The sequence below is a fragment of the Neovison vison genome, chromosome 12, assembly GCF_020171115.1.
Source record: "Neovison vison isolate M4711 chromosome 12, ASM_NN_V1, whole genome shotgun sequence".
Classification (NCBI taxonomy): Eukaryota; Metazoa; Chordata; class Mammalia; order Carnivora; family Mustelidae; genus Neogale; species Neogale vison.
Window position 1 is genome coordinate 15,831,804 of NC_058102.1, and position 27,255 is coordinate 15,859,058.

The 27,255-nt window shown below is 41.8% G+C and overlaps 2 protein-coding genes across 5 annotated transcripts in view; both read right to left on the bottom strand.

Annotated features, from left to right (window-relative positions):
- POLR3B (RNA polymerase III subunit B) overlaps positions 1-5,754 on the bottom strand; it is a 131,838-nt gene extending 126,084 nt beyond the window's left edge. For both annotated transcript variants that reach the window (XR_006381435.1, XM_044229387.1), the window contains exons 1-2: positions 5,509-5,754; positions 1,487-1,519 (exon numbers count right to left, since the gene is read on the bottom strand). Coding sequence is in view for 1 of the 2 variants with exons in the window: in XM_044229387.1 (XP_044085322.1) it covers positions 1,487-1,519; positions 5,509-5,580 (105 nt within the window). In the remaining variant the exon portion in view is untranslated. The remainder of the gene's footprint in view (positions 1-1,486; positions 1,520-5,508) is intronic.
- An 8,257-nt stretch (positions 5,755-14,011) lies between these two features.
- Positions 14,012-27,255, bottom strand: part of TCP11L2 (t-complex 11 like 2) — a 38,370-nt gene continuing 25,126 nt past the window's right edge. For all 3 annotated transcript variants that reach the window (XM_044227160.1, XM_044227159.1, XM_044227161.1), the window contains exons 7-10: positions 22,739-22,926; positions 22,341-22,522; positions 19,695-19,867; positions 14,012-14,700 (exon numbers count right to left, since the gene is read on the bottom strand). In XM_044227160.1, coding sequence (XP_044083095.1) covers positions 14,459-14,700; positions 19,695-19,867; positions 22,341-22,522; positions 22,739-22,926 — 785 coding nt within the window. In that variant the 3' untranslated portion in view covers positions 14,012-14,458. The remainder of the gene's footprint in view (positions 14,701-19,694; positions 19,868-22,340; positions 22,523-22,738; positions 22,927-27,255) is intronic.

The following is a 27,255-nucleotide window of genomic DNA, read 5'->3' on the forward strand; positions in this document are numbered from 1 at the left end:
CAGAGCTGGCAGCCTTATAAGCTTTGTATTTCTGCCTTCAGTTATGTTTTAGAATCTTTGTATCTTTGTTTTTGGACAAATATATTTCAAGGTGGTCTGAGTAAAGGAGAATCCCAACTTTGAGTGAATGAATGAATGACACGACCACAGTCTTGTGTCTCTCCTGAATTCTCACTCTCTCCTTAGACCGAGTGCCATCGGTTGTCTCCTCTTTTTTGAATCATAAACCCCACCCTTTCTCCTCTGCTCATATACACTTCCTTAAAAAAAAAAAGTTTTAACAAAAAAAAATTTTTTTTCTCTTCCCTTGACCTTATTACCATTTTATTTCATTCTTGGTCACTCTTCTTAAACCCCTTTATCAGCTTCCCATCGGTGTTAGAAGAAAAGCCAACACCCTTAACGTGGCTTTCGAATCTGACCAACCTTCAGGCCCTGACAGCCTCCCCAGAACTCCCCCACCCGCACTCTCCCTGCTGCCTACAACACAGAACTAAGTCAGGGAAGACTGGACTCATTTCTCAAGTCTCCATGCTTTCATCTAGCGTGCTTTCAACATCCGTCCACGTTGCAGTACGTATCAGCACTTGATTTCTTCTTATTCCCAAATAATAATCCACTGCAGAACCACTGAATGGATATCCCACATTTTATTTATCCATCTGTCAGCTGATGGCCAGTTGGGTTGTTTTCACTTTTTGGCTATTACGAACATGTGTGTACAAGTTTTTGTGCAGACAGGTGTTTTCACGTCTCTTGAGTAAGTGGGAGCAGAATTCCTGGATTATATGGTTAACTCTGGTTAACCATCTAGGAACTGCCAGGCTGCTATGCAAAGCAGCTGCAACATTTCACATTCCCGCCAGTAGGGTTCCAGTTTCCCCACATCCTCAACACATTTATTACCTTTCTTTTTGATACCACCATCCTGCTGGTGTCAAGTGACTGATCACTGTGGTACCCCCTACGTCTGGGCATAATCTCTTTAAAAGTGAACTGAAGCTGTCCACTAACCTGACATTCAGCAGTTCCTGTGACCACCCACTCGTCCATTCCAGCCACACAGACTGGTCACCGTCCCTTACAGACGCCGTGGAGGCGCCCCTTGACTGCTTTTATCATGGAACGCTCTCCGCGTCAGACCTTTCCGCCTCCTTAAATCCTATCCTGCTGAGATGGGGTTTATGTCACCTTGCCTGGGAGACCTTCTCTGACCGCCTGTAGCATCTTTTCTGCCAAGCCCACTCTGCTGCTGCGTAACTACACCTCATCTCTAGAATCCGATGACCGCTCCCCCAACCAGCACCTTACAGACAGTCAGGGAAACTGCCTTATAATTCCCTGTATTTCTAAAATACAACAAATTACAGAGTTAGGCAAAGTCAAAAATTATTAGTTGGTGATAAACACTTAATCCTTAAGAAAGATGAATTTAACTTTTTTCATTTGAAAAATAACCAACTATTATTAAATGTTAAACAATTACCTTTAAAAATGCTGGAAGCAGCCTCCATTTTTCCTGCAAACCAAAACAACAAGGTGTATCAGCACTCTGTGCCAGCAATAGTGGTATTTTTATAAGAAGTCATTTTAATATACCAAAAATGACTTACTTTATCACAGAAAGCAGAAGAAAAGAAATAAAAATGAAAACAACAATTTTAAAATGGTAACCACTTTTATGGAAATCCCAGATGTGTGTATGTGCGTGCAAATACACACACACACACACACACACAAACACCTATTACTTTTTTTAAAAAATTAAAAAAAAAAATTTTATTAACATATAATGTATTATTAGCCAGGAGTACAGGTCTGTGAATCGCCAGGTTTACACACTTCACAGCATTCACATAGCACATACCCTCCCAATGTCCATAACCCCACCACTCTCTCCCTCCCCCCTCTCCCTGGCAACCCTCAGTTTGTTTTGTGAGATTGAGTCTCTTATGGTTTGTTTCCCTCCCGATCCCATTTTGTTTCATTTATTCTTTTCCTACTCCCAAACCCCCCACCTTGCATCTCCACTTCCTCATATCAGGGAGATCATATGATAGTTGTCTTTTTCTGACTTACTTCACTAAGCATGATACCCTCTAGTTCCATCCACGTCATCGCAAATGGCAAGATTTCATTCTTTTGATGGCTGCACAGTATTCCATTGTATATATACCATCTCTTCTTTATCCATTCATCTGTTGATGGACATCTAGGTTCTTTACATAGTTTGGCTATTGAGGACATTGCTGCTATAAACATTCGGGTGCACGTGCCTCTTCAGATCACTACATTTGTATCTTTAGGGTAAATACCCAGTAGTGCAATTGCTGGGTCATGCCACCTATTTTTTAAATAGAATATGCTTTAATCTTCTGATGATTCAAGGCTCCAAGCACTCCTCACACATTGTTTTACTGTCACGACACCTGGGCAAGCTGGGTTTGCCAGTCTGAGACAGGGAACGTCAGTTTCAGAGTCCTGGGAAGCTGGATGTCTTGCCCCACAAAGAGCTCTGTCTCCCTCCCATTCTTTCTCAGCTAGCATCTGGTCACAACTCCTCGGCATACACGAGGTTCGTGTCCCACATCAGACACCTGCACACTCATGCATTGCTCGAGGTTTTAGTCCTGCTCTTTATACCTTCCTGAGGTGGTACACACTGAGATGACAAGTCTCTTTTTATGTATCTACTCTGCTAGTGGGAACGCTCACAAATGGTGAGAAACAAGTCTTTGAAGGTAAGGATACCCAGTTTCTGAGTAAGGGTCTAAGGACCACACGGGACCCGGCAGCAGCTATATAAACTCTGACTTTCACTCTGAGTGACGGAAGAAGCATCAGAAGGCTCTGAACAAAAGAGTGATGTGATGTTGACTCATCTGAACTGCATCATTCTAGCTGCTAGGTTGAGAACAGACAAGTTAAGCAGAGAGAGGACTCTGGAGTTTACTGAAATACTCCAGACCAATGGTTACCAGTACAGATAGGGAGAAATTGTAGTTAGGAGACACAGTCAAAGCCAATAGGACTTGACCACGGATTAGACAGAGACTCTGAAAGGAGTCAGGACTGGCACCCCAGAGTTGCTACTTATGGAGAGGAGGAGGCAGGGACACTGCTGAGCAGCAGGGTTAGGTATGGAGAGGCTAGCTGGAATTCGGCCGGGAGCACATGCAGTTTGACAAATCCATTAGAAAGTCAGGGGGAGATGTCAAAGAGACAACAAATAGGGGTCTGGAGCTTGGGAAGAGAGTGGCCTAAAAATAAAAATTAGGGAGAGGCCTACAGATGGAGGACAATTAAAGCCACATAATGGAGGAGATCACCGAGGGAGTGTGGATGGGAAAGAGTTCCATGCAGTGAGATCACAAACACTCCGACTTGTCGAGAGGAGCAGCAGAAAGCAGATCCAGCAAGGGGAGTGACAGGAGTGGTCAGGGAGGGAAGCAAAAACCTGGAAAGAGTAAAACAGAAAGGGAGGTGGGTGCAGGGTGGATGTGGGGTACACATATACCTGTATCTTCCTCTTAATGTTGCTGTGGCCCTGAAACTGCTCTTTAAAAAGTAAGTCTACTAAAAAAGAAAGAGTCAGGCAAAACTAATCTATGATGACAGAAATCGAGTAAGTTCGAAAGGTTTCATAAGGGGAACTTTCTGGGGTAAGGGAAATGTTTTAGATCTTGTATTGAATGGTAGTTATTTGGGTACATCTGTCAAAATAAATGTAACTGAACACTTCATATCTGTGCATTTTATTATATGTAAATGTACAAAGAGGAATGAGAGAAAAATCCAGAAGGAACTTTGTGAGTAGAGAAGAAATACCCCAGGGCAGAATGGGAAAGGAGGTGGGAATGGTGGGAAAAGAGGCTGAAGAAGTCAACAGTGACCAGATCAAGAGCCTTATAAATATGGTTAAGATGTTAGAGTTTGCTCTACTATCACAGGACAGAGATTGAAAAATTTAATCAAGGGAGCATCATGATCATATTGTGTATTTAAACGATGGTAAAATAAAACTGATGGCTCTGGCTACAGAGCAGAGAACAGGTTGGGGGTGAGACAAGTCAGCAGCCTAGGAAGTAAGAGAGGCCATTCGTTCCAACTTGGAGAATAGCAGAAGTTTCAGATTTGAAGGTATTTAGTAGGCAGGATCCTAAGATTTGATGGTGGATTGGACACAGAGGGCCACGAAGAGGAATTGTTATTCCCGATTCAGAAGCTTGGGACTGTGCTTCTGGTTCCTTCGCAACTGTGCAAATTCAAGCAAGATATATACAAATCCCTCAGGTCTTCAGAGAAGTAGCTGGTCTGCAGTTAAGGATGAAAACTAACTTCCCAAAATCCTGATCAGCCACTTAACATCGTTTTGACACTGGATTAACTACCTAACTTCTCTGGGCCTCAAAAATCTTCATTGGCAAAATGCGGTGAAAACAGTACTTATTTCAGAAAATTAAATAATGCAATGCACCTTAGGCTTAAACAGAGCCTGACACATGGCAAAAGGTCAGCAAATGCTGGCTCTTAACTTTGAAAGAGTTAAAAAAAAAAAATTCAGTATTGCCCAATGATCGCTGTACCGCAAGCGCTCAGGGATTAAATCCCACGGACTAATCATAATGGACCTCACTAATCTGCCAAATGCTTATAAATAATTATTTTTATGATCCAATCAATTCAAAGATCATGTCCCTCTCCTGCTTGAACCCTTCAACAGCATCTCCTTGCTCCTTCGGAGGTTTATGAAGATCAAAACCGTCCACAGTCGGGACCCTCACCCACCCCCTGTTCCTCCCTCTAGCACTACCGGGTTGCAGTTCCTGGAAAACATCAGACGGTCGGGCGGTCTCACCTACCGCGGTGCAACTACCTGAAAGCTCTCCCTGGGCCATTTCTGCACTTGCCCCGTTTCATGCCCATAGAGATCGGGGCCCAAAGGGGTTCTGCGTGCCTTTCCAGAAAGTAAACATTATGTCCACAGCTGAACTTCATTCCTCATTAGGGAGGGACACTTCTGCCTGATGCAAGGTATGGAGCTACTCCCCAAAATACAGATTTTTTTTTTCTCCCAAAAATAAGGAGTCAGTGTTCAGGGCGCTTAAAATACTCCTGCAGCCCAAACCTGAGCTCGGGGTAAAAGGATCACTAGCCGGAGGATGCGGACCTCACGAAAGAGTCCGCTCCAGCCCCGCGGGGATGCATTACAGGCCCCTCTACCGGCGCGAGGGCCAGTCCTGCCCCGAGACACACGAACGCTGAAGTAGCCGCCAGCCCAGAGCAGCCAGCGCGCCGGGCTCTTCCGCCCGCACAGCGCCCGCACAGCGCTCCTCCAAGCTCGACCCCTCCACGTGCACGTGGCACCCCGCTCCGGAAGAGACCGGCTCCGGCGCCGCGAGCATGCGCAGAGCTGCCCCCCGCCCCTCACCCCGCCGCCAGAGCTCTCGGGGCAACGCCTCCTGCGGACGCTCCCGGCCCCTTCCGCTCCCCGCCCGCTGGCCTCACCTCTACAGTGGGGATGGGCGCAGCCAGCTGCTCCGGGGTCAGGTTCCCAAACTCTTCAGCAAGCACGTCCATGCTGCGCCGCTCACGCCGACGGTAGACACCAGGAGAATCCCCACGCCCGCTCTCGCTGCCCCCCAGGAAACTGCAGCGCCGGTCAAGAGCGGTGCGCCGAGGCCTAAAGGGTCCCTGCCGCGCGGGTTAATTGATGGTGTGACAGAAACGTTCCGCCCGCTCCCGGCCCGAACCTGCGGTAGAACCCGGATGTGGTTTAGGCAAAACTGGGAAACTGCGCCCCCTGCTGTCGCTTGGTGGTCTCTGCCGGCTAATCTTCACCCCCGGACAGGTTTAGTGCCAATGATGCCAAGTGAGACTAGTAGAGCGTACTGGTTGTAATTTTTAAAATAATTCAAGGAAAGGGGTAAACGGATAATTTGCGCAACTCGAGCCACCGAGGCAGAGGATTCGTTTAATCCAACCGGAAACTACATACTGTAGAGTATGGAAGAATAGGAAACAAATGCTTAGTAGCAGGGGATTGGTTTAAAAAACTACGGTACCTGTGTGTCATGGAATATTATGCAACCATCCAAATGACTTAAAGTGGGGAGGGATCAACTCGTTAGAGAATAGAGCAGGACAGGTCAGTAATTAAGACTATGTTATCGTCTCAAGGGACTGGGAAAAGATCCAGGAATAAATACCAGGATGTAGAGAAATTTAGTATGAAAATATGATATTTTGAATCAAGCAAAGATGGGTTATCCAACAAATGATATTAGAACATGTGATTAGCCATTTAGAAAAAAAAATTAAGTAAATCCTATATGGTTTATGTATTTAGATGTTAAAACCTTAAAAGGAAATGTAAGATTGAGATTGTGAAAGTCTTCAAGGACAGCAGCACAGAAATCCTAAAGGGAAGTATTCATAGATTTGGTAATATAATTGTAACCATAGTTTTATGATTCCATGAAAATGCAGAATTTTCTGAATAAATTTTTTTTAAAGATTTTATTTATTTACTTGGGAGAGAGAAAGAGTGAGGCAGAGGGAGAAGCAGACTCCCCACTGAGCAAGGAGCCTGACATTGGGGCTCCATTCCAGGACCCTGGGATCATGACCTGAGCCACACCAGGCACCCTTTCTGAACAGATTTTTAAAATTCACTGTGAATAGAGTTCTTTAAAAACACAAGTTGTTGGAAGACAAAGAAAATGTTGGATTGATAGCCCTAATTTAGAATGAACTCATAGAGATCAATAGGAAAAACTCCCACTGGAATAAAACAGGATGAAAGATACCAAAATCGTTTAATTGGTACACAGTCTCCTTTTGGGAAGTTTCAAAAATTGTGGAACTGGGCAGTGGTAAGGATGCACAATGGTGTGAATATATTAAGGCCACTGAAACTACACACTCCAAATGGTTATAGTAGTACATTTTCTGCATATTTTGCTATAGTATTTTATGAAAATTTGTAAATATACATCTGCCATTTTCTCATAATGAATGTATAATCCTTGCCCAAAGTTAAATTTCTGAATTAAACTGAAATGCACTGAAATTTACCTAAAATAGCTAATTAAAAGAAGAATCTTAACTCTGTCCTTAAAGATCTTACAGTTTACTGAAAGAGACACATATGCTCTTGTATCATCCTTGTGAATTACCGGAGAGCAGCCTATTTAGAATCTAGCCTAGAAGGGACCATGAGGTGATTTGGCTCATTGCTCCAAAGTTCTCTTGGCTTTGCATGCTCAAGCTCAAAGTGGTTCTCCAGTTTTAGAATCTGAATCACCTAGAAAGCTTGGTGAAACAACCTCAATTTTAATATTAGGCAGGTTTGGACTGGGGGACTGCAAATCTGTATTTAATAAGTTCCCAGGTGATGCCCATGCTGCTGGCCATGTGATCACACTTTGGGAATCACTGTCCAACATAGAACACATCGCTGGATACCATGACCTGTTTACGCATCTAGCTCTTCTTCAGACTGGGAGCTCCTGGAACAGGAACCATCTTGTTTGTCTTTGCATTCCCAGGTTCTAACCCACTGTTTGTTCCTGAATAAATTTTTGTTGAATAAATAATTTGAAAGAAAATAATGCAATGAGTATTAATAAATTTGATATCTCATGTTTTTAAAAAAAACTTGGTTTCTTGTTTTGAGGTTTTTTGGGGTTTTTTTGTTTTTGTTTTTTAGGGGTTTTTTTAGTTTTTCTTGAAAAGAGATGGATCAGGTAGCAGGGGGCCCAGAATCCTGCATGGCAACAGTTAGCTGACGCTGAGTAGTGTCAGGGCCCTTAGACCACAGCTGCCACGATCCTTGAAAGCCTTCCCTTGTTACACCTGTCTCCCCTCCCCCCACCCCCACTTCTCAGGTATTGGTGCACCAAGACTCACGGTTTGAGTAGAAGGCTGGGCATTTTCAGAAGGGAAATCTTGGAGGGGAAAATGTCTGACATCTTGGAGTACAATGCCGTCACTCAAGTACAAGGTATTGCAATAACCAGATGAGAAAGTGACCGATGCCATGGAGAAGTGGGTGGGGGAAATATGGGCAAAAGAAAGAGAAAAACAGAGGTATCCAAGCTAGACTTCCATTTACTGAGCATTTGCCCTCTGCCAGGCATTGAAATGACCTCTTTGTGTGCACTCCCTGATTTAATGATCAACCACCAGGAGGTAAGTATGATTATCTCCACTTGACAGGTGAAGGGATTAAAGTTCATAGGGATTAAGAAATTTGCCAAGCAGAGCTGGAATTTAAATCCATAATTACCTGACCCCAGAGCTCATGCTTTCAGCCACTCTAGCATAATACCACACTGAATGGATGGGGTGGTAGAAGACATTTCAAGCAGAGAAAAACAGTGCGAGCAATGACACGAAAGCTCTACACAGTACCGCATGCTGACAGTTGAGTGTGGCTGACAGTTGAGTGTGGCTCTCCATGGGACTTGTCTATATGGAAGTGTCTATTGATGGCACTAGACAGCTCCATTGGAGCTGGGCCATTATTGGCCTTTATGCCATGTTAAAGAAATAAGACCTTACTCTGAGCGTCTTCAACATGAAGACACTAGAAACGAAAGGATTGTCTTCTTCAAAGCCTTGGTGCATCCAGAGTGGGAGAAAACACGTGTGATCCTGATTTCTAAACCTGAATAAATTCACAATAGAACTAGCAAAGACTAGAACAATGTTGGGGAAAGAAGATGGGCTCTTACGGGCAAAGAGGGAGTCCATGAAGCCTCTCATTTCACAAGCAGCAAGGTGAGGCTGAACACGGACAGAAGCCTCTACTGTAATCCGAGAACAGCCTGCATTTTGAGCAAGGGTGGGTAGTCCAAAAACCTCTTGCTGCTTGACATGCCCACAAGCCACCTGCTCTGAAAAGCCTTGTGTTGTGTCATGAGATTTGACCATACTGTGAGAACTGATAAGGGCCAGGAATCTGCCAAAGACAGCCAGGTAGGGGGGCCAAGGTGGCTTGTCGGGCATGAGACCCCCTACCCAATGCAGGAGAGTGGGAAAGAGGAGTCTGCGTACTGACCAATGGCAATCAGACCCAATCATTTCTGTCTGGGATGTTAGTAAGAGGTACCAGAAGGGAGCTCAGCCACAGAAAGAAGCAGAGAAGTAAAACGCCAAGGAAACATTTGGTAACATCACAACAGTGAGAAATTCTTTTGATTGGATGACCTTAGGAAGCCAATGTAGCAAGTAGTTTAAGAGCACACTTTCCAGGGTTAGACTCTTTGGGTTGGGAGACACTCACCAGCTCTGTGACCTTGGACAACCTCCTTGGCCAGTCTGAGTTTCATTTTGCCTATATGGAAATAGTGATAAAGCCTGCCTCCCGGGCATTGTACAGTTACAGGAGATGGAGGGTATGAAGTATTCCTTGTCGTATGATAAGCAGCTTAGGGGTTATTATTATTGTTTGTTTTTATTATTTATTATTGTTATTTTATTATATTCCTGAAAGATAAAAGAATTATATTCAGGTTCTCTATCAATCCTGCCAGTGCAACTACTGAAGACAGATTCCTGGGTTTTCTTCTTCATAAAGTCTTGCAACAAACCCCTCAGTCCCTTTCCTTTGAAATCTGAAAGAGACTAACATAGTAAGCTTAGAAACAAGAAAGAGGAGGGTTCACCCCAAGAATAGAGAACAAGAGGACACAAGTCAATAATACAAACGTACTTTCTAAAAGATTAAATCATCAGTGGTTACTAGACACAACTGGAACATGTTGGGTTTGTCACTTTGCTTTACAGTTGTCACCAAGGACAATTACTGCTGCCTTCTGCATACCCTTGAGTTTCTCTGCCAATGACAATCCTGGGCCTAACGAACCATGGTCCTGATGGGATATGACCATTTCTGTTCTGATGGATTTAAGTACTTGACCATCACAGCTCACAGTACTAAAACTTCCTGAAGCTTGAAAGAGATTTAGGACTAATAAATTACAGTTATTTTAATGTATTCTGACTACACTATGCTTTAGAGTTTGCAGATGATTTTGAATACATTATCTCATTTGATTTTCACAGCATCTCTGTGAGGTAGAGCCGGAAACAGAGGCTTAAGGAAATTAAAGAAACTGGCTTGAGTTCATAGGGCTATTAAGTAGCGGAAGCGAATTCAAACTTAGGTCTTGTAACTGTCAGGCCCCACACTACTTTCACCAAACAATGAGTGGAAAATTTGGGGACTTAACACCCCCAGAGGTGGAACAGGCAGAACTTTAGGTTTAAGAAGGGTTCCAGTTAGAAATAAAAATATGTTGCCCAACAGGGGGCCCGTTCCATGGCCTCGGAATACTTTGCCAACCAGACAGAGCACTCTCTACTCGTTTTCCTGGCTCAGGCTTTAAAATCCTCTCAACAGTGCTCCGGAGAACTGCTGGTCAAAGATCAGAGCAGGCACATGGCTTTAAACCTGTTTTCAGGAAAAGGAGTTTCACAGGGCTTATTTAAGGAAGCTGGAAGGACCCAAGGTAGAGACGGCTAATGCTTACCAATATAAACTTACCAAATCAGCCTCTTCCTCCTCGGCACACTGTCCTGCCTTCCTTGCAGCTCGATGAGGCCACATGATTTGAGTTCTGGCCAGTGAACCATGAGTGGAAGCAGGCAACACTTTTCTTTCCCTATCTTCTGAGGGAATGGAGATGTTGGAGAGCTAAGGGGTCAGCAGTCACAGGATGGATGGAAGTTGGGCTTCTGAAGGACTGAATGGAATAGCACCTCCCCCTGAGCCCACCAACCTACCCCCTGCTTTGAACTATAATTTGAGAAATGTGGGTCTGTGAGGCCACTGAGACGTGGAGATATTTGCTCAACAGCTCATCTACATGCACCAGTAAAGGCTGACTTCACATGTTTATGACCTTCCTTGAATTATGGTGTTATTGTCAGAGGCAATGCTAGATTGGGTGGGCTCACACATTCTTTACATTCAAATTTTAAGGACCTCATAAATATACATGATGGTGGATTTTTTATTTTTTTATTTTTTTATTTTTTTGCCTCTGTCTGTTTTTCAACAAACCTTGTCCATTTGGAAGACATCTTTAGCTGGGTGACCTTGATAACACCATGGGAGTCTAAGGGTCAGCTACTCCCTCATTCCATCCCCTGCAAATAAGAGCCTGGGCTTTTGGCCTAGATTCTTCTGCTTGTTGACACCTGGGACTTTAAATCTTGAACAAATGAGGCAAAGAAGCAAGGACAGTCAAGAAATCAACCTCTGAAGCCGTAGACTGAATCCAGCTTGGCTAGAGTCCTGCAGCTTGCGGTGCCCTGGTTCCTATCCATTTTCTAAGCCTGATTCTCCAGATTAAGAAGATTCTGTGAGGTACTTAATAGCTATGCAATAAGCTCCCTTTAAGCTTCAGTTGGATTGGGTACATTTCTCTTCCTTATACCATGTGTTCATATACTTCCATATACCATGTGAGTGCATGTATGTGTACACACTCCACACAGAGGAATATTCCAGCACCAACAGCAAGTGTTCTTTGCTGGGGTAATCTTGCCAAAACATAATTTCCAAATACGTAATTTCCAAAACATAACCCTCTCCTGTTTCAAAAGGTTCAGATTCTTTATCTATTTCAGGACAAGACCCATAAATTTTAGCATAACATTCCAGAACCTTTTTACCTCTCTCATTTCGCTTCCCCTCACTTTTACTTTTCTACTAGGTGCTGGTCCTTGACTTGCCGTTTCTCCATACCACTGTACTCACCATGCACTTGGTCTATCGTGTCTTCCCCCTTCTTAGTCCTTGGCAACTCCTGCCTATCCCTCCTGTTGTAGCTCAAGAATGATCTCCATGAAATAGAATTTGATGGTATTACCCCTAGTACTATGTGTACTTGTTTTATGCCCTGTACTATACTTTGTTGTGACTGTTTACAAGTTTGTCCTTCTTACTAGGTTATAAGCTTCTTGAGGACAGTGTCTGTCTAGTCACTGTGTATCACAAAATGTAGGATACCTCTGGGTGTACAGTATATGCTTAATAGGTATTTGTTGACTGACTGAGTGACCACGACCTAATCTCTTTAAGGCTCTGACAATCACCAGAAGAATCATTCTAGAGCAACTGCAATAAAGACTGTACAATATCCCAGCCCCGAGTTACCCAACGGTGGTTTGAAAACAAAGAGACACTGGCTATCTTGAAATAATTTTTAATGTTTTAAAATTTAACTAGTGCACACAATACATGTTTTAGCAGAAGAATGAAAATGTGTGTAGGGTGTTTAATAAAACTGACATTACAAAAACAAGACCACATTAAGAAAGCCTCAAAAGGAGAAGTAAACATTTAAGTAAAACCAAAAAACAAAAACAAAAACAAAACAAACCCACAAAACAAAACCCAAAACAACATGCTAAAGGATATGCTTTTAAAAGCCTGATAAGTGTAGTTGCCTAAATCCAGACTTGAGACATTGAGATTCACTTTGGGACTTAAAAAAGGAAAAATAAAGCAGCAGAATGCCCTTCATTTTAAATGCACTTAAAAAAAAAAAAAAAGTCTGCACATTGTTTTCCTGCTGGCAACTGCAGTATAATCAAGTATGTGAGAATACCAGCTGGATTCCAATCTGATGACAAAAAAAGCACACCACCTGGTCTTCCTGTTAAGTTTACAGTTTACCTCAGAGAGCAACAAGAAGTCATACTGCCTATTACTTTTCCTTGTCAGACCCTCCCTGCCACCCATACTCCAAAGAGAACACAGCTGAAAACTACTTCAACTTAAGAAAAAAGGAAAACAAAAATCTTCAGCACCTTATAGTTTCTAAGCACAGGACAACATGGGCAGAAGGGAAACACAGGAAGAGAGGGTAGCAAATGGGTAAGACCCAGAGTGATGTGCTCTCATGAAAAGTCTATTTATACACAGCTGCTCAGATGGATAGAATGGCTGATTTATATATTGGTCACTGTGAGGAAAAAAAAAAAACACTTACAAAATTTCCTCAACTTTTGGCAGATCCCTCCAAAATGTAAAGATTGGAGATAACTTATTCACACAATCATTTCCTTGAACTTTATCAAATAATCAAGTAGCACCATAATGGTGGAAGTCATAGTGAGGAAAAGGGTAAAGAAGAAAGGAAGATTTCTTTTTATGTCTTACTCATTCTTCCCCACCAGACTACGAAGATCCAATGAGTCCTTTGAGAACAAAATAATCAAAATGTGTTTTATGGGAATAAACTACTTTCTAGACGGAGTCTGCCCAGACTATAGTGCTTCCCTTAACATTTCAAAACAAGTATGTAATTCCAGGACAAGCAGATTTCTCTAAAATCCCAATGACAACTAGGGCCAACTTGGCCAAGTTTTGCTCTAATGCACAAGAATGTCAAATGATAATGATATATAGAAGAGCATCTTGGTCACAGTGGGGTAAAATTTAATCAGCACAGGAGGCATTTGCTAGCAAGTTATATGGTCTTTAAAAATCCAAAGTTCAACTATTTCTTTTTCAGATGTGAACTTCACTGAGAATGGGGGTCTCCTGGAGATTTGGTTTTATTGTTAACTTCCCTTCTTATTACACAAAAATCAATTCAAACCACTCCTGCCTTATGTAAAAATATCAAAATCTTATATAAACCTTATCAACGGGCCTGAGAAATGCAAGGACATTCACTAAGATATTTGTGCAAAAATTTTTTCTCTCAGAGAGTAGGATAAGTTGCAGGCAGAGAAAACCAACCTCTAGAATAACATTTTACAAGGGATTTTTTTTTCTGTTTTCACTAAATGAACAATAGAAGTTTTATCTAAAATTTGTACATAGCTTTAAAATATTTTTAATAAATTTAAGTTCTAGACAAATACTGACAATTGGTAATATAAAATGTGATTTGGTACATTTGTGGAATTTGAAGACTTACCATGTAAGTTTTTGTTACACATTAATAATATTTCATTGTACATTTCAAAAATTACAAATACAAAACAATTATGCTTACTTCACGTCATTTATTCAGAACATCATCCCCTTAGTTATTCTCATGACTTCCAACCTTTTAAGAAGTTGTACCAAAACTAAAGATCATTAGATTTGATATTGACAAGTGAGGAAAAACAACTCCTTAAGGTTGGATGAATAAGCCATATATGAATGCTGAAGAAAACATTTATAGGTATTATATAGGTAATATAATCAATTACGAAATGCCTTCTGTCCCTTAAAAGCATCTTTTTTGAACTTGAAAATGATGCATGAATAGGTTCTATACGAAGTGCATATTTTCTGCAATGCTAATATTACTGGATTACACAATTCAGGCCAACACTGCACCACGAACAGGACTGAGAAGGTGCCGCATCTGTCATGCCACTGGCGAAAACAGAGTGGGTACCAAAGTGCTGGATTTCCAACCTCAAATCCAATGTCAGTTCCTCTTTAGTTGGACGATGAAGCATCTGCCTTTCCCATGGCTTCCTCACCGAAGAGCAGCTTTCGAAGTATATTTGCATAAAATGGTCCATACACTTGTCTGTTGAGATTCACAATGTTTGCATATTGAGAGCCCAGGGCTTCTAGCTCCTGTTGAATGACAGCAAGGCCTCCTGGGACGGGAGGCATGCATTTTTGAGGACTTGGAAGACAAAGTAGACTTTTCATGTAGAGTTGGGTTCGTTTATCTGGGGAAAAAGAAGATATCTTTAGCTGTCCCATTATTAAAGAATCTTATTTTAAAAAGTAAATGAGAATAGTAATTATGGTAGGTGAACTGCAGTAATATTCCCAATTCTTTGCCCTCCCTGTACCCCCTCCTCTATGAGGTAGCTTTGTAGCTTTTCCCATCAAAGGCTGGAGACTATTTCCCCATATCTTGAACAGGGGCTGGCCTTATGGCTTGTTTTGGCTGACACAGAATGTGCCAGAAGTGCTGGTAGGCTAGTTGCATGCAGAGGCTCCAAGCGCCATGGTTCACATCTGCTCTCTCCACCCACCACTGCATGTGAACAAGCCTGGGCTGGAGGAGAGACCACATTGAGGGAATCCCAGCTGTTCCATTCGAGGCCAGCTTAGACCAACCGATAGCCAACAAGACTGTAAACACTTGAGAGTCCAGGCAAGATCAGCAGAGCTTCCCACCCAAGCCACAGTTGACTACACATGCATGTGTAAGTCCAGCAAGACCAGATGAACTACCCAGGTGCCCCACAGACTTGTGAACAACACTAATTATCTGTGGGGGTTAAGCTGTGGAGTTTGAGGTACCTTGTTACACAGCAATGGCTGAGTGACACACACAAAATGTAGAGCACTTTTGTATTAGGCCAGGGGCTCTTTTATAAAAACTCAATACTTACTGTCCGTGATTTAGTTATGTACATAAAAGCTGAGTCCGTCAACTGGCACTGCTAGTTTGGCCCCATACAATGTTTTGTTTTTGTTTTTGTCTTTTTAAGAAATAGAAATTCTTTAAAATCAGGGGATTTCACATAGAAATCCAAATTTCTGGTTCCTCTCGAAAAATCTAGAGATGTAAACCTGGGGGCCCCAAATTACCACATGACCAGGGTGACCACACATCCAGGTCTTCCCCTTTTGGGCTAACATAATGAACAAGAATGGTCTCAAAAGTGTCTTGGTTATACAAATTATACAGTGACCCCACCAGCGGCCAACAGTCTGGAGGCACTGAGGAGAGGCTGCCCCAGCTGGCACTCCCGCTGGTCATCTTCTCCATTCTCCTACTCCCGTTGCTTCAGCGCATCTGCATGTGAAGGAGCTTTGGAAGAGGATGCAAATGCTTAAGTCAGGGCGGCGGCAACAACACGGGATAAATAGTACCAGACCAGACCTGCTACCAGCCACACAGCCCCAAGGAATTCTTTTGGCTTTGGAAATGGAAACTTCACAAAGAAAAATTCACTAAAGAGAACACAGTCCATAGGATACGGACCATGATGACATTAATGAAACTCTTGTCTCCAAACTCTTCTCCCAAAAGTCACAGCCAGGTCTGACCTAGAATTCTCAGTTCCCAATGTCACATGTCTTGTCTTGGCCAGAACTGTTTTCTCTTACTAGACAACCCTTCCCTCTCATCTCATCTCTGCCCAAAGTCCAAAACATCCTTCAATGCTGAGCCTAAAGTTACTTCCTTTCTGTGACTTTCCCCAACACCCGCCAGACAATCATGCTATACTTTGGTTACCTGATAACATATATATGCCTCTCTCCCTTCTTAGATGGAAAGCTGCCTAAGGGTTAGGGCTGTGTCTTTTCTTATCTTTATATCCCTGGTCTGGCACGTGGCAGGCACATCACAGATACTGACAGAACTAAAGTGAGAATGGAATGAAAAAGCTCTGTAAAAGTGAGTACATCCCACTGAAAACAACAGAGTCAAGGAGGAACAGGGTGGGCAGCCAAAGAGGACTTGATGTCACCCATGATTTGTCAACAAGAACAAATCATTCGTGTATGTATCACTTAGACAACTGAAAATTACTTTTTAAAAAAACAGATAGCTACAAGCATGCAAATAATCCACATAGCAGGTAATCTAGAAATAACTGTTCCCTAGTTATTATATGCATTTGAAGAAAGCTGGTTTGAAAGAAACCTTTTCTAGTTATCTTTTCAAAAGGCTAAAAACACAGTGGGAGTTGTAATCCCATTATAAATAAACAGCACTTCAAGAACAAAAGGCGGCAGGGGCGCCTGAGTGGCTCAGTTGGTGAAGTGTCTGCCTTTGGCTCAGGTCACGATCCCGGGGTCCAGGGACTGAGCCCCGTGTCAGGCTCCGTGCTCAGCTGGGAGTCTCTTTCCCCTCTCCCCAACACCCTTCTCCAGGTTGTGCCCAATCTCTCTCTCTCAGATAAATAAATAAAATCTTAAAAAAAAAAAAAAAAGAACAAAAAGAGGCAGACTATGGGTACCACAAACAGGAAAGGAAAACCAAGGCTAACTGGTCCTTCTTATGTTCCTGGGCTCCTCTGAGTGCTTAATTTACTCCAACCCTGCTTCAAGCAGAAGATGAAGAGTCAGCTGTGTCCTGCATTTCCCGTTACACTGGTTGCCTGTTGCCCGGGAGCCCAGGTCTGCTTTCATCACAGATATGGTCCCAACACCATCCTGAAAGATTGTTTAAAGAAAGAAACTCTTTCAAAACTGTTATTATGCTGACAAGTATTTCTGTCTCCTCTGCAGACAAGTCAGTTTTTAGGCCAAGAATAAAATGACAGAAGCGTTTGTCCACTTAGGAGCGGCCAAACTGAGTCCCTGCCAAAGGCGTGCCCTTGGCTTCCAGAGTCGAAGGAGAGCTGCTCAAATGAGTCATTTTAGTTTCTAGGCAACGGTACTTTGAATGAGGTTAAAAATGCTTTCAGTCTGCAAAATAGCAGGAAGGTTGGACTGGGGATAGCTGGGTTTGAAAAAAAAAAAGAAAAAGTGCTTTACTGGATTTTAAGAGGCTACCCTGGGGTGGGGCACCCCAGCTCCCTCCCTTCTGAAGTTGCAAGTGCTTCCCTTATCTAAAGCAAGGGCACAGAGGGCACCTGGACACTCGGGCCACCAAGCCAACCAACAGCAGGGCTCCAGTTCTGACTACGGGGCCCAGCCGGAGTAGATAAGAATACGAATTCTAGAGTCAGACTGTCTCATTGAGAGTCCCTAGTCTGTAGCCAGACGGTTATGTGAGGTACTCACCCTGTGTAAGTCTCTGACACGCTCACCCCTTGCACAAATACAGTTGATTCCTGAATAATTGGAGGCGAGGGGCACGGACCCCTCCCATGCAGTCAAAAACTTACATATAACTTTTGACTCCCCAAAAGCCTACTAATGGCCTATTGTTGACCAGAAGCCTTCTTGATAACATAAACAGTTCATTAACACATATTTTGTATATGTATTATATACATTACCCTTATAATAAAATAAGCTAGAGAATAGAAAATGTTACTAAGACGATCATAAGGAAGAGAAAATACATTTACAGTACTATATCAAGAAAAATCTGCATAAAAGGGGACGTGTGCAGTTCAAACACGTTTTGTTCAAGGGTCAACTGTATTTACTAATGCCATCTGTGGGTCCAGCCTGGTACAAGGACATAGCAGGCAAGAGACATGCATTCCATCCTCATGAGGCCAGTATACGAGTGGGGCTAGTGGTATACGGCAGAGACTGCAGAGTGTCTGCTCCTCCTCCTCCCAGGGATGGGCTGTTCTGCTGGTGACCAAGGCCATGAGGACACACAGGAATCAGCAGTGAAGGCATACAGGGAAGGCCTCAGCCCTGTGTTTGTCATTGTCATTCAGGGTCATCTCTTGGTAGCCCACAGTGCTGCTACCAACACTACTCCTTTCTGGGAATGGTTTAAAATCTTGAGCTTTTAGTGGCCTAGATCTCCAGATTCCATGTCCCCAGGGTTAGGAATGAGAGACCTATGTGAGAGCCTCAAAAAAAATAATGACAAGTATTTATACTCTTAGGGAAGTTAGCGTTGTACTTTGAAAACTCGCAGATTAGTCCACAGTTCCAATTCTACGCTCCTTTCCTCCCTCTGGTCTTTATTCCTCACTCTCTGTAGTACACACTTGCTTTGTGCCCCATGTCACCTTCTCCCCCTTCTTCTGGCCAAAGCACCCAATTTGGTCTGGGCCGAATCTTCTCTTCCCTACTCTCAGACTAGGTGTTGCAGGGAAAGTCGGCTCACCCTGACTCCAGGAACCCAACACACATCTCAAGCTCCCGTTCCTTCCCCTCTGGCCACCTTGACCGATACAAGAATGTGACTTGACCTGCAGTCATGCTGGCTCTATTCTGGGGTCATTATTTGGGCTAAGAGTGAAGCCAACACCTTGTTTTTCACTTGACTTCAATATGGAAAGATACAGTCTGGAGCTGAAGCTTGTCTTGCCACGATGGAGAGAGTCTATCTAGTGAAGACAGCCAGCCCAAAGGAAGCCAGTGCTGAGGGAGGAGGTGGGGAAATTAGTATCAGTGACACAGTCTGCACTCTGACTCAGTCATACAGGAGACAGCCCTGCTCTGCTCTTGTTGGTTACATAAGAAAATGCACTTCCTTTTTGCTTACACTAGTTCAGTTCTATCACAAGTATTAGAAAGAGTCCTAACTGATGCATTCTCCATTTTCCCAACTCACCAACACAACTTGACACAGAGACAGACACTTGCCTAGGGATTAAGTACAAAGGGGAAAAAAATAAGCCCACCATCACACCCCCCAGTTCCACAGCCTCTTTGCTCATTGTCTCTTTGAGCCTGGCCAAGAAAGAGGCCTCAGCTTACTTAGCCTAGCTCACAGCAGAAATGGTATCACTGCCAGCTCGTTTGGATTGTTGCATAGATCTAGGATTTTAACATATTGGTAGCACTATGGTATTTTCTTCATAAAAATCTATTGGCTGGGTAGTAAGACAGAAAGCCCTGGAATATTCCCCCACAGTTACATATACACACAGAAGGAGCAGTGAGTCCCAAACCTTTGAAAGTACAATTTGTTTCTTTATATTTTCAATATTTATTCTCCAAAAGGAGTAGGTAATCTATTTAAGACAAAAAAAATGTAACTGACACTTGACATTGGTCAAAACCAGCAAGTTAAAAGCAAATGGGAATTGAAGCAGAAACCAATGAAAACATGAGGACCCACCAATCAAGGACCAGATAGGATTGCCCTCCTTTTCGATGCTTGAAAATTGGCCTATGAGATTAGCTTGGACCTCAGCATTCAAAATGGATAAACCTCTCTCCGCCAGGGCCTTGTTAATCTCAACACAAGTCTGAGCACCGATAGAATTCAGGATTTCCTTCAAGTTAGTGGTCCTTAAAAAAGCATAAAACAAAATTGCATCAGGAATAGGTTTTTTATTCAGCAGTTTTTAAACATTTTTTAGTACATCAACTTAGTTCAAATGTCTGTAACTTTTCATTTACACAGACAGTAAGTACCTCTATTAGCATGAACTTAGAATAATATAGTAACTTCTCCCAGGTACCACCCCTTATGTGTAGCAGATTTTTAAATGCTTAAAACCATTCAATTCTGTAGGTGCTGTTTAGTTAGAAAAGCAGAGTCAGAAAAGGTGGTCCCTGAAAATAAGTCTGCAACCCCAATTTCCTGCAGGACCATCAGAAAGGAAAAGAAAATACCTATTTACTTCTTAAAACAAACCCTTTGGTCTGAGCAGATTCATTCAGAGATTTTTTGTTGTTGTTGTTAAATCTTTATTTACAGAATGAAGAATCAATTCCTTTACCCATGCCCAAACAGTGAATCTATAAAACCAATCAAAACCAAGAAATGAAGGGGGCGCCTGGGTGGCTCAGTCAGTTAAGTGGCCAACTCTTGATTTCGGCTCAGGTCATATCCCAAGGTCCTGGGATCAAGCCCTGTATTGGGCTTGTATTGGGAGTCCGCTTGAGGTCCTCTCTTTCCCTTCTCACTCTGCCCCTCCCCCCACTTATGATCTCTCTCTCTCTCTCTCTCTCTCCCCCTAAAATAAACAAATAAATCTTAAAAAAAAAACCCACAAGAAATGAACCTATTTAGAGGTTAATACCATAATGACAAATTACCTAAAATTCTTGACCTATCATGATCAAAGATAATCTCCTTCCTATTGTTACTTTCAAGTCCCCAATCAAAAATCCCAGAAAACCATAAAAAGTAACTGGCAATGGGTTATTTAAGAGGTAAGAAAAAAGAGGCAATTAGAAAGGGCATGTGTTGGGTCCACACTATTGGGGAACGATGATTGCAAACAGCCTCTCACTGTCCAGAAATGGTCTTTAATATAACTTTGTGCAAAATGGGAATTAAAGGATAAGAGAACAGGGGTGGGCAGGCATGAGGAATTAAAACAATAAGGCAATTGAAGAGGCAGAACTTCTATAAAGACGACGATTTAACAACTAACTAGTTATTAAAGGTGAACATTTATCAAGCATCATGGGCCAAACACCTGTACTAAGTGCTTCACAATGGATCATCTTAAGTTCCCACATTGGTAAGTAGGCACAATTATCCCTTTTTTCAATTGAGAAAATGAGGCTCAGAGTGATTAGGGAACTTGTCCAAGGGTACCTAACCAGGCAATAGCACACCTGGGACTTAAACTGTGGTCTGTCAGACCTGAAGCTTGACTTCTCAGTAACCACTTTGCTATATGCTTTATATGAATACTTAAAACAGCTCTGTGGGTTCTCTAAAGGCTTAATAAAAAAATTTCTAGAAAGTAATAGTTACCCTGTGTGGGGAAATGCTAAAGTAAGACCAGCTGCAAACCTAGAGAAGGTTTCTTTTCGTTATAGGTCTTGTGTCCTGGAATGTGAAGTAAATGAGCCTGGATGACTAGCACAAACATAGTAGGAAGGGGAGGGCCTTGACACAGTTGGACCAGACCTCAGCCCTTGATTTCTCTTTTTTCTCGCTGTGCAACCCAAGGTAAATCCTATTCTTTCTCTGAAAACTTTGGATGCTGTAATCACCCAGGCTCCTTTTGGCTCTTAATATTCTAGGATTTTATCAAGTAATCTTATGTGCTTTCTGGGTAATGGGGAGGAGGATGGAGGGATAGAGGCATCTCCCTTCAAAGACAAGAATGAACAAAGTAAGGCTTAAAAACACCTTAAAGGGGAACCAGCAAGAGAAGCTGACCCATGTAAGACCAATGAAAACATCTGGTCATTGACTAAGATTAGGAATTTTCTGACTTGGACAGGATTCACAATAGGATGATCCAAATGAGATCCAAGGTCTGATCCTGGGAAATGAATTTAGCAAAAAACAAGACCTTCACTGGACTTGTGCAATATCTCTGAAGGACAGGATGTCACTACTTCTACCAAAGAGTTCATAGCGGGCTGGATCAGACAAGTTGGTAAACATTTCATTGCAGAAAAATGATGGAGTCAGAACAACTGAGTAGGAAGCCTCCCTGAGAGGGCCTTCTAAACCCTTGGCATGGAATTCTGGGTTTTGTTTGCTTGTTCCACAGCACTGTCAAAGAAATACGTCAAAGAAACTGTCAAAGAAGAGCTCTTACACATGCCCATCCTAAGTGGAAATAGGACACTCACCCTGGCACTTGGCATGGAAAAGATCTCTCCCTTCTTATGAAAGGACATCTAAACCTTCAGAGATATTAAAAGAAATTCTAGAAAAAGAAGGTGTAAGATAAACTTCTCTAAAGTAGTCCTGAATACCACACCCAGACATCCAGGATTATTCATGATCTCTGAAACACACGCCGAGACTTAACACGAGGATGAGCAGATAAAAACACTTGGAACTTACTCTTTGTTCATGCCTTCAAGTAGAACAGCTGAAATCCTTTTTAACCTGTTTGCAAGCTCAGGGAGGCCTTCTGTAAGAGCACCCACCATGTTGTTGGTAATTAGGGACAGGCAGGCAATAATTTTCAATTGATTCAGCTTTTCTGTCAGTTCCTGAAGACGTGCTCCATCTGTGATGAGTGTCTAGCATGTTTATTTTAAATGTAAAAATAGAAAGGGAAGCTCAATACCATGAAAATATAAAACAAGCAATGTTACATCCAAACTCCCATTTCTGTCTGATTTCAGGAAAGTCATTAAACCACAGGCAACACTAGACAGACCAGCTGATGCACAGATAGAACTTGTGAATTAAAATATTGGAGAACTTGAGGGAAGGAAAAAAAAAATAACACTCACCTCTGGTAATTCTTTTTTCTGATAATCCCAATGTAACAGTTTTAAATAACTGTTATTTAGCACCAGTGTAGGACTCAGGCTTGGCTTAGAGCTGTTTTCGGCCCCAGGAGTTAAAGCAGTCTCAGAAAGAGAAAGTAGTTCTTCATTTACAGATTCTTTTAACCATTCTGTAGTTTGATCAAGAGCACCTGAAAATAAAAAGGCCATATGTTTGTCCTACAGCTCTTAGATCCCTTTTGTGCATTCTACATGACAACAGAGGTTAAGTGAGGGGCTGGGCATGAATGCGAAGACAGGCACACCCCTAAAGGAGCTTATAGTCCAAATGGGGAGCCTGAGCTGTAAACCAACAATTATGCAAAATAGAATAAATGCAAGAAGGTACAGTGGGAGTGGAGGGAGCAAACACTGTCCAAGACAGAGTCTAATAGGAAAAGCTCTGTAAGTGACACCTAAAGATATAAAACAAACAGAGGACAGGACTGTCATAGGTGAACAGCCCATACAAAAACCCAGAACAGTGACAGAATATGGCACATTCTGGATGCTACAAGCATGTCTGTATTGTCGGTCCATAGAGAACAAGGGAGAGTGATAGCAGATGGCATCAGGTAGGTAGGCAGGAGCCAGCTCACACACGACCTTGAATTTTGGCAGAGAAGGTATTCAGACTAAAAGCATTGATTATTAAACATTTTTGGGTCCTGGGTCCCCCTGAGCATCTGATTAGAATTATGCCTTTCCCAAAAATGCACATTCATGCTAATGTGCACAATTTATTTTACTTTTGATCCAGTTTTAAGGTTTCCCCCTAGAAACAGTTTTGTTTTTTACACATTTCTTATAAAACTGTGTATTTGATAGAATTTATAAGGTGGAAATTGCTTAAAAAAAAACCCACAAAACAAGCCACACAGAATGAACACAGATGCAGATCTTTTTAGAAAGCACCAGAGAATGAAATAAAGAATAGGGACCCTGAAATTCTTCCTGAGACCCAGTACTCGAACCAGGGTAATCTGTGAGCAGCAATGTTTGCCACACAACAGCAACACCACCCGAGAATTTCACAACTTTGCTTCCCCTCAGTTGGCAAATGTTCTTGGTTTTTCTAGTTCTGTTCATAGAGATGTAAAAGACTTGAGGTCTTTTGATTAAGGGACACCCAACAGAGAGAGAGAGAGAGAGAGAGAGAGAGAGAGAGGAAATCTTGGTGGATATAATTACAATGTAGCGTTAATAAGCATTTACGCTGCAAGCTTAATCATTTACAGCTGACACATCTAAAAGCCCATTTAGTTATCTCAAACAAAGCAACAGTGTATCATAGTGGTTCTCAATCCTGGCTGATTTTACAATCACCTGGAGAGCTTTAAAAAGAAAAGAAAGATCTTGGGCACAGCTCCTGGAGATTCCAATTTAATCAGTCTGAGATGGGGCTCAGGCAACTGTGTTTAAATACCCCAGGTGATCCTAGCATGAAGCCAGAATTGAGTATGGCTGGTAAAGCAGAAAGAGCACAAGCTCAGAATGAAACACCAGCTTTCCTCTAAGGAATCTACCTGCTGAGATGTTACTCCCACCAGCTAGTACACTGATGGCTCTATGTGGCTCCAAAACCAAGGTCAATCCCATGAGATACAAGTACTGTCAGTTTTTCACGTAGGCAGTAAGTCTCTTCATTCACTCATTTATTCAATGACAACGGAGCACTTAATGTACCCTAGGTGCTATACCAAGTGCTAGGGATTCGTAGATGAGTAAACCTGTTTTGTGCACTCAAGAAGCTCTTAGTCTACTGGGAGGGAGAAACACAAGAACAGGCAATGGCTTCACAGGTGCATTTACCTAAGAATTTCCTAAGAACTGTGAAGGCCCAGGAGAATTGCACTTGAATTTATTCTCCACCAATATACGCTTCTGGTTTCCTGCTAGGGAGGCTTGGCCTCACCACCCCCCCCAAACTACCTTTGGTTCTCTAAATCTAAATCCTGCCAGTCTTTACTGGCCTAGCTTAAGTCTCTCTTCCTGTGGGAAGCCTTTCTTGATTGTACTGACCCATCCCTGCTCTCCCTTCTCAAAGAACCCACCTTTGAATTTTTGATCTGGCTGTCATTTCTCTTGCACAGCTTAACTAAAAAACAGCTTCTCTATTTAAAAAAAAAAAAATATTATTAAATATCTTATGTACGTTCATCTCAATTTCATCTCATTCACTGGGAGAGTCCAATCTATGATCTTTATTTTTTATTTCTCTTTCCTTTGTCTTAATTCATAGCATCACATGATAGGTATGTGAAATGTGGCTTTGTTTTGGCAGCCACATTTGCTTTGGAAAATACTCAGATTATCTTTCTAGTGGTACTTGTCACATATTGGGTGCTCTAAAAGCCTCTGCTCTCCTGGGGGCACCTGGGTGACTCAGTCAGTTTAGCATCTGCCTTAGGCTCAGGTCATTATCATAGGGTCCTGGGATTGAGTCCTGCATTGGGCTCCCTGGTCAGCGAAGAGTCCTTCTCCCTCTCCCCTGCTTATGCTCTCTCACATGCTCTCTCTCTCTCTTTTTCAAATAAATAAATAATGGCAATAAATAAGTAAATAAAAGCTTCTGCTCTCTGTGTCTGGCATGAGTGACCTGGTAGGTTTCCAATTTAACTCACCATCTCTGGAAGTAAACATCAACTTAAAGAATTGCTCAAATAGTCGTCTTCAGACTGACAGACGGATTGGTCCCACAGGCCCACTGCTATCTTTCCCTCCCCACTGTAAAACATTTACTAATGTACACAGTACACGCAAATCAAGACAAAGTGTTTTTTGTAAACTCTTTCACAAAGCAGAGAAGGGAAGACTTCTCACTCATTTTTATGAGGCCAGCTTTGCCCTGATACCAAACCCAGACAAGCACATTATAAGAAAATTACAAAATGATCTCTTTCCAAAAATACAGATGCAAAAATCCTTAAGGAAGCATTAGCAAGGTAAAGTATTAGCAAGATAAAATAATACACTATGACCAAGGAGGAGTGGGATAAACATTTCAGGATTGCAAGGTTGCTTTAATTAGAAAAACATCCATCACAGTAATTTAGCACATTAGCATAATAAAGGAGAAAAAAGATCCCATCCCATCATTAGATATAGAAAAAGCATGTGACCAAATTTAACATGTGATCTATTTAGATAAAAACTCTGGGCAAACCAGAAACAGATCTTCTGCAACACAGAAAAGGACATCTATGAGAAGTTGCAGCTAACACCATACTTAATGGTCGAATTATGAATATTCCTCCCCTAGGAAGGCAAGGATGCCTTCTCTCATGACTGTTATTGAACATTTGATTGGATGTCCCAGTTAGTGCAATAAAGCAAGAAAAAGAAATAAAAGGCATATAGATTTAAAAAGAAGAAGTAAAACTGTTTATTTGCAGGCAAAATGATTGTATACACAGAAAAACTGAAGGAATATTCCAAAAACCTACTAGCATTAATAAGTTAATATCTTAGCAAGTTCTCAGGATATAAAATCAATACTCAAAAATTGATACTTCTATACACTAGAAAATAAAAATTTTACAAAATACCACTTATAACAGCATCAAAGAACATAAAATAAATGAGATTAAATTGAACAAAATCAGAATAAAACTGGAGGGGTACCTAGTGACACAGTTGGTTGAGCATCGGACTCTTAGTTTTGGCTCAGGTCATGGTCTCAGGGTTGTGAGATCAAGCTTCACATCAGGCTCCCCATTCAGCATAGATAGAGTCTGCTTAAGTTTCTCTCTCCCTCTCCTTTGGCCCACCCCACCTCAAATAAATAAATCTTAGAGGAAAAAAAAAAGTACAAGGCTGGTACACCAAAACTAAAATATACTGCTGAAATAAATTAGACTTGAGATATCCAGTTCACAAATTAGTAGACTTATTAATGTGAAGATGTCAAATCCACATAATTCCAATCATCAACCCAGCTGGCTCTTCTGCAGAAACTGATAAACTAATTAAAAATGGATGTGGAAATTCAAAGGACCTAACAAAGACAAAACAATTTTGAAAAAGAAGAACAAAAATGGAAGACAAACACTACCTGATTTCAAGACTTAGCCTCAATATTCGGGACTGTGTGGTATTTAGTGAAGGGAAGACATACAGATCATAGGATAGAATAGAATCCAATTTCAAAAATGAAGTAGTAGTATAAGCTACAACATGGGTAAATCTTGAACATATTATACTAATTGGAAGAAGAGACACAAAAAGCCACACACTGCACAATTTGATTTATATGAAATGTCCATAATTGGAAAATCCATAAAAACAGAAAGTAGACCGGGGGTTATCAAAAGCTAAAGGAAGGGAAGACTAGGGAGATACTTGTAGTGGGTATGGGGTTTCTTTTTAAGGTGATGAAAATATTCTGGAATTAAATACTGATGATGGTTATATAACCTTATGAATATACTAAAAACCACTGAATTATAAACTTTTAAAAATTAATGTTGTGGAATATAAAT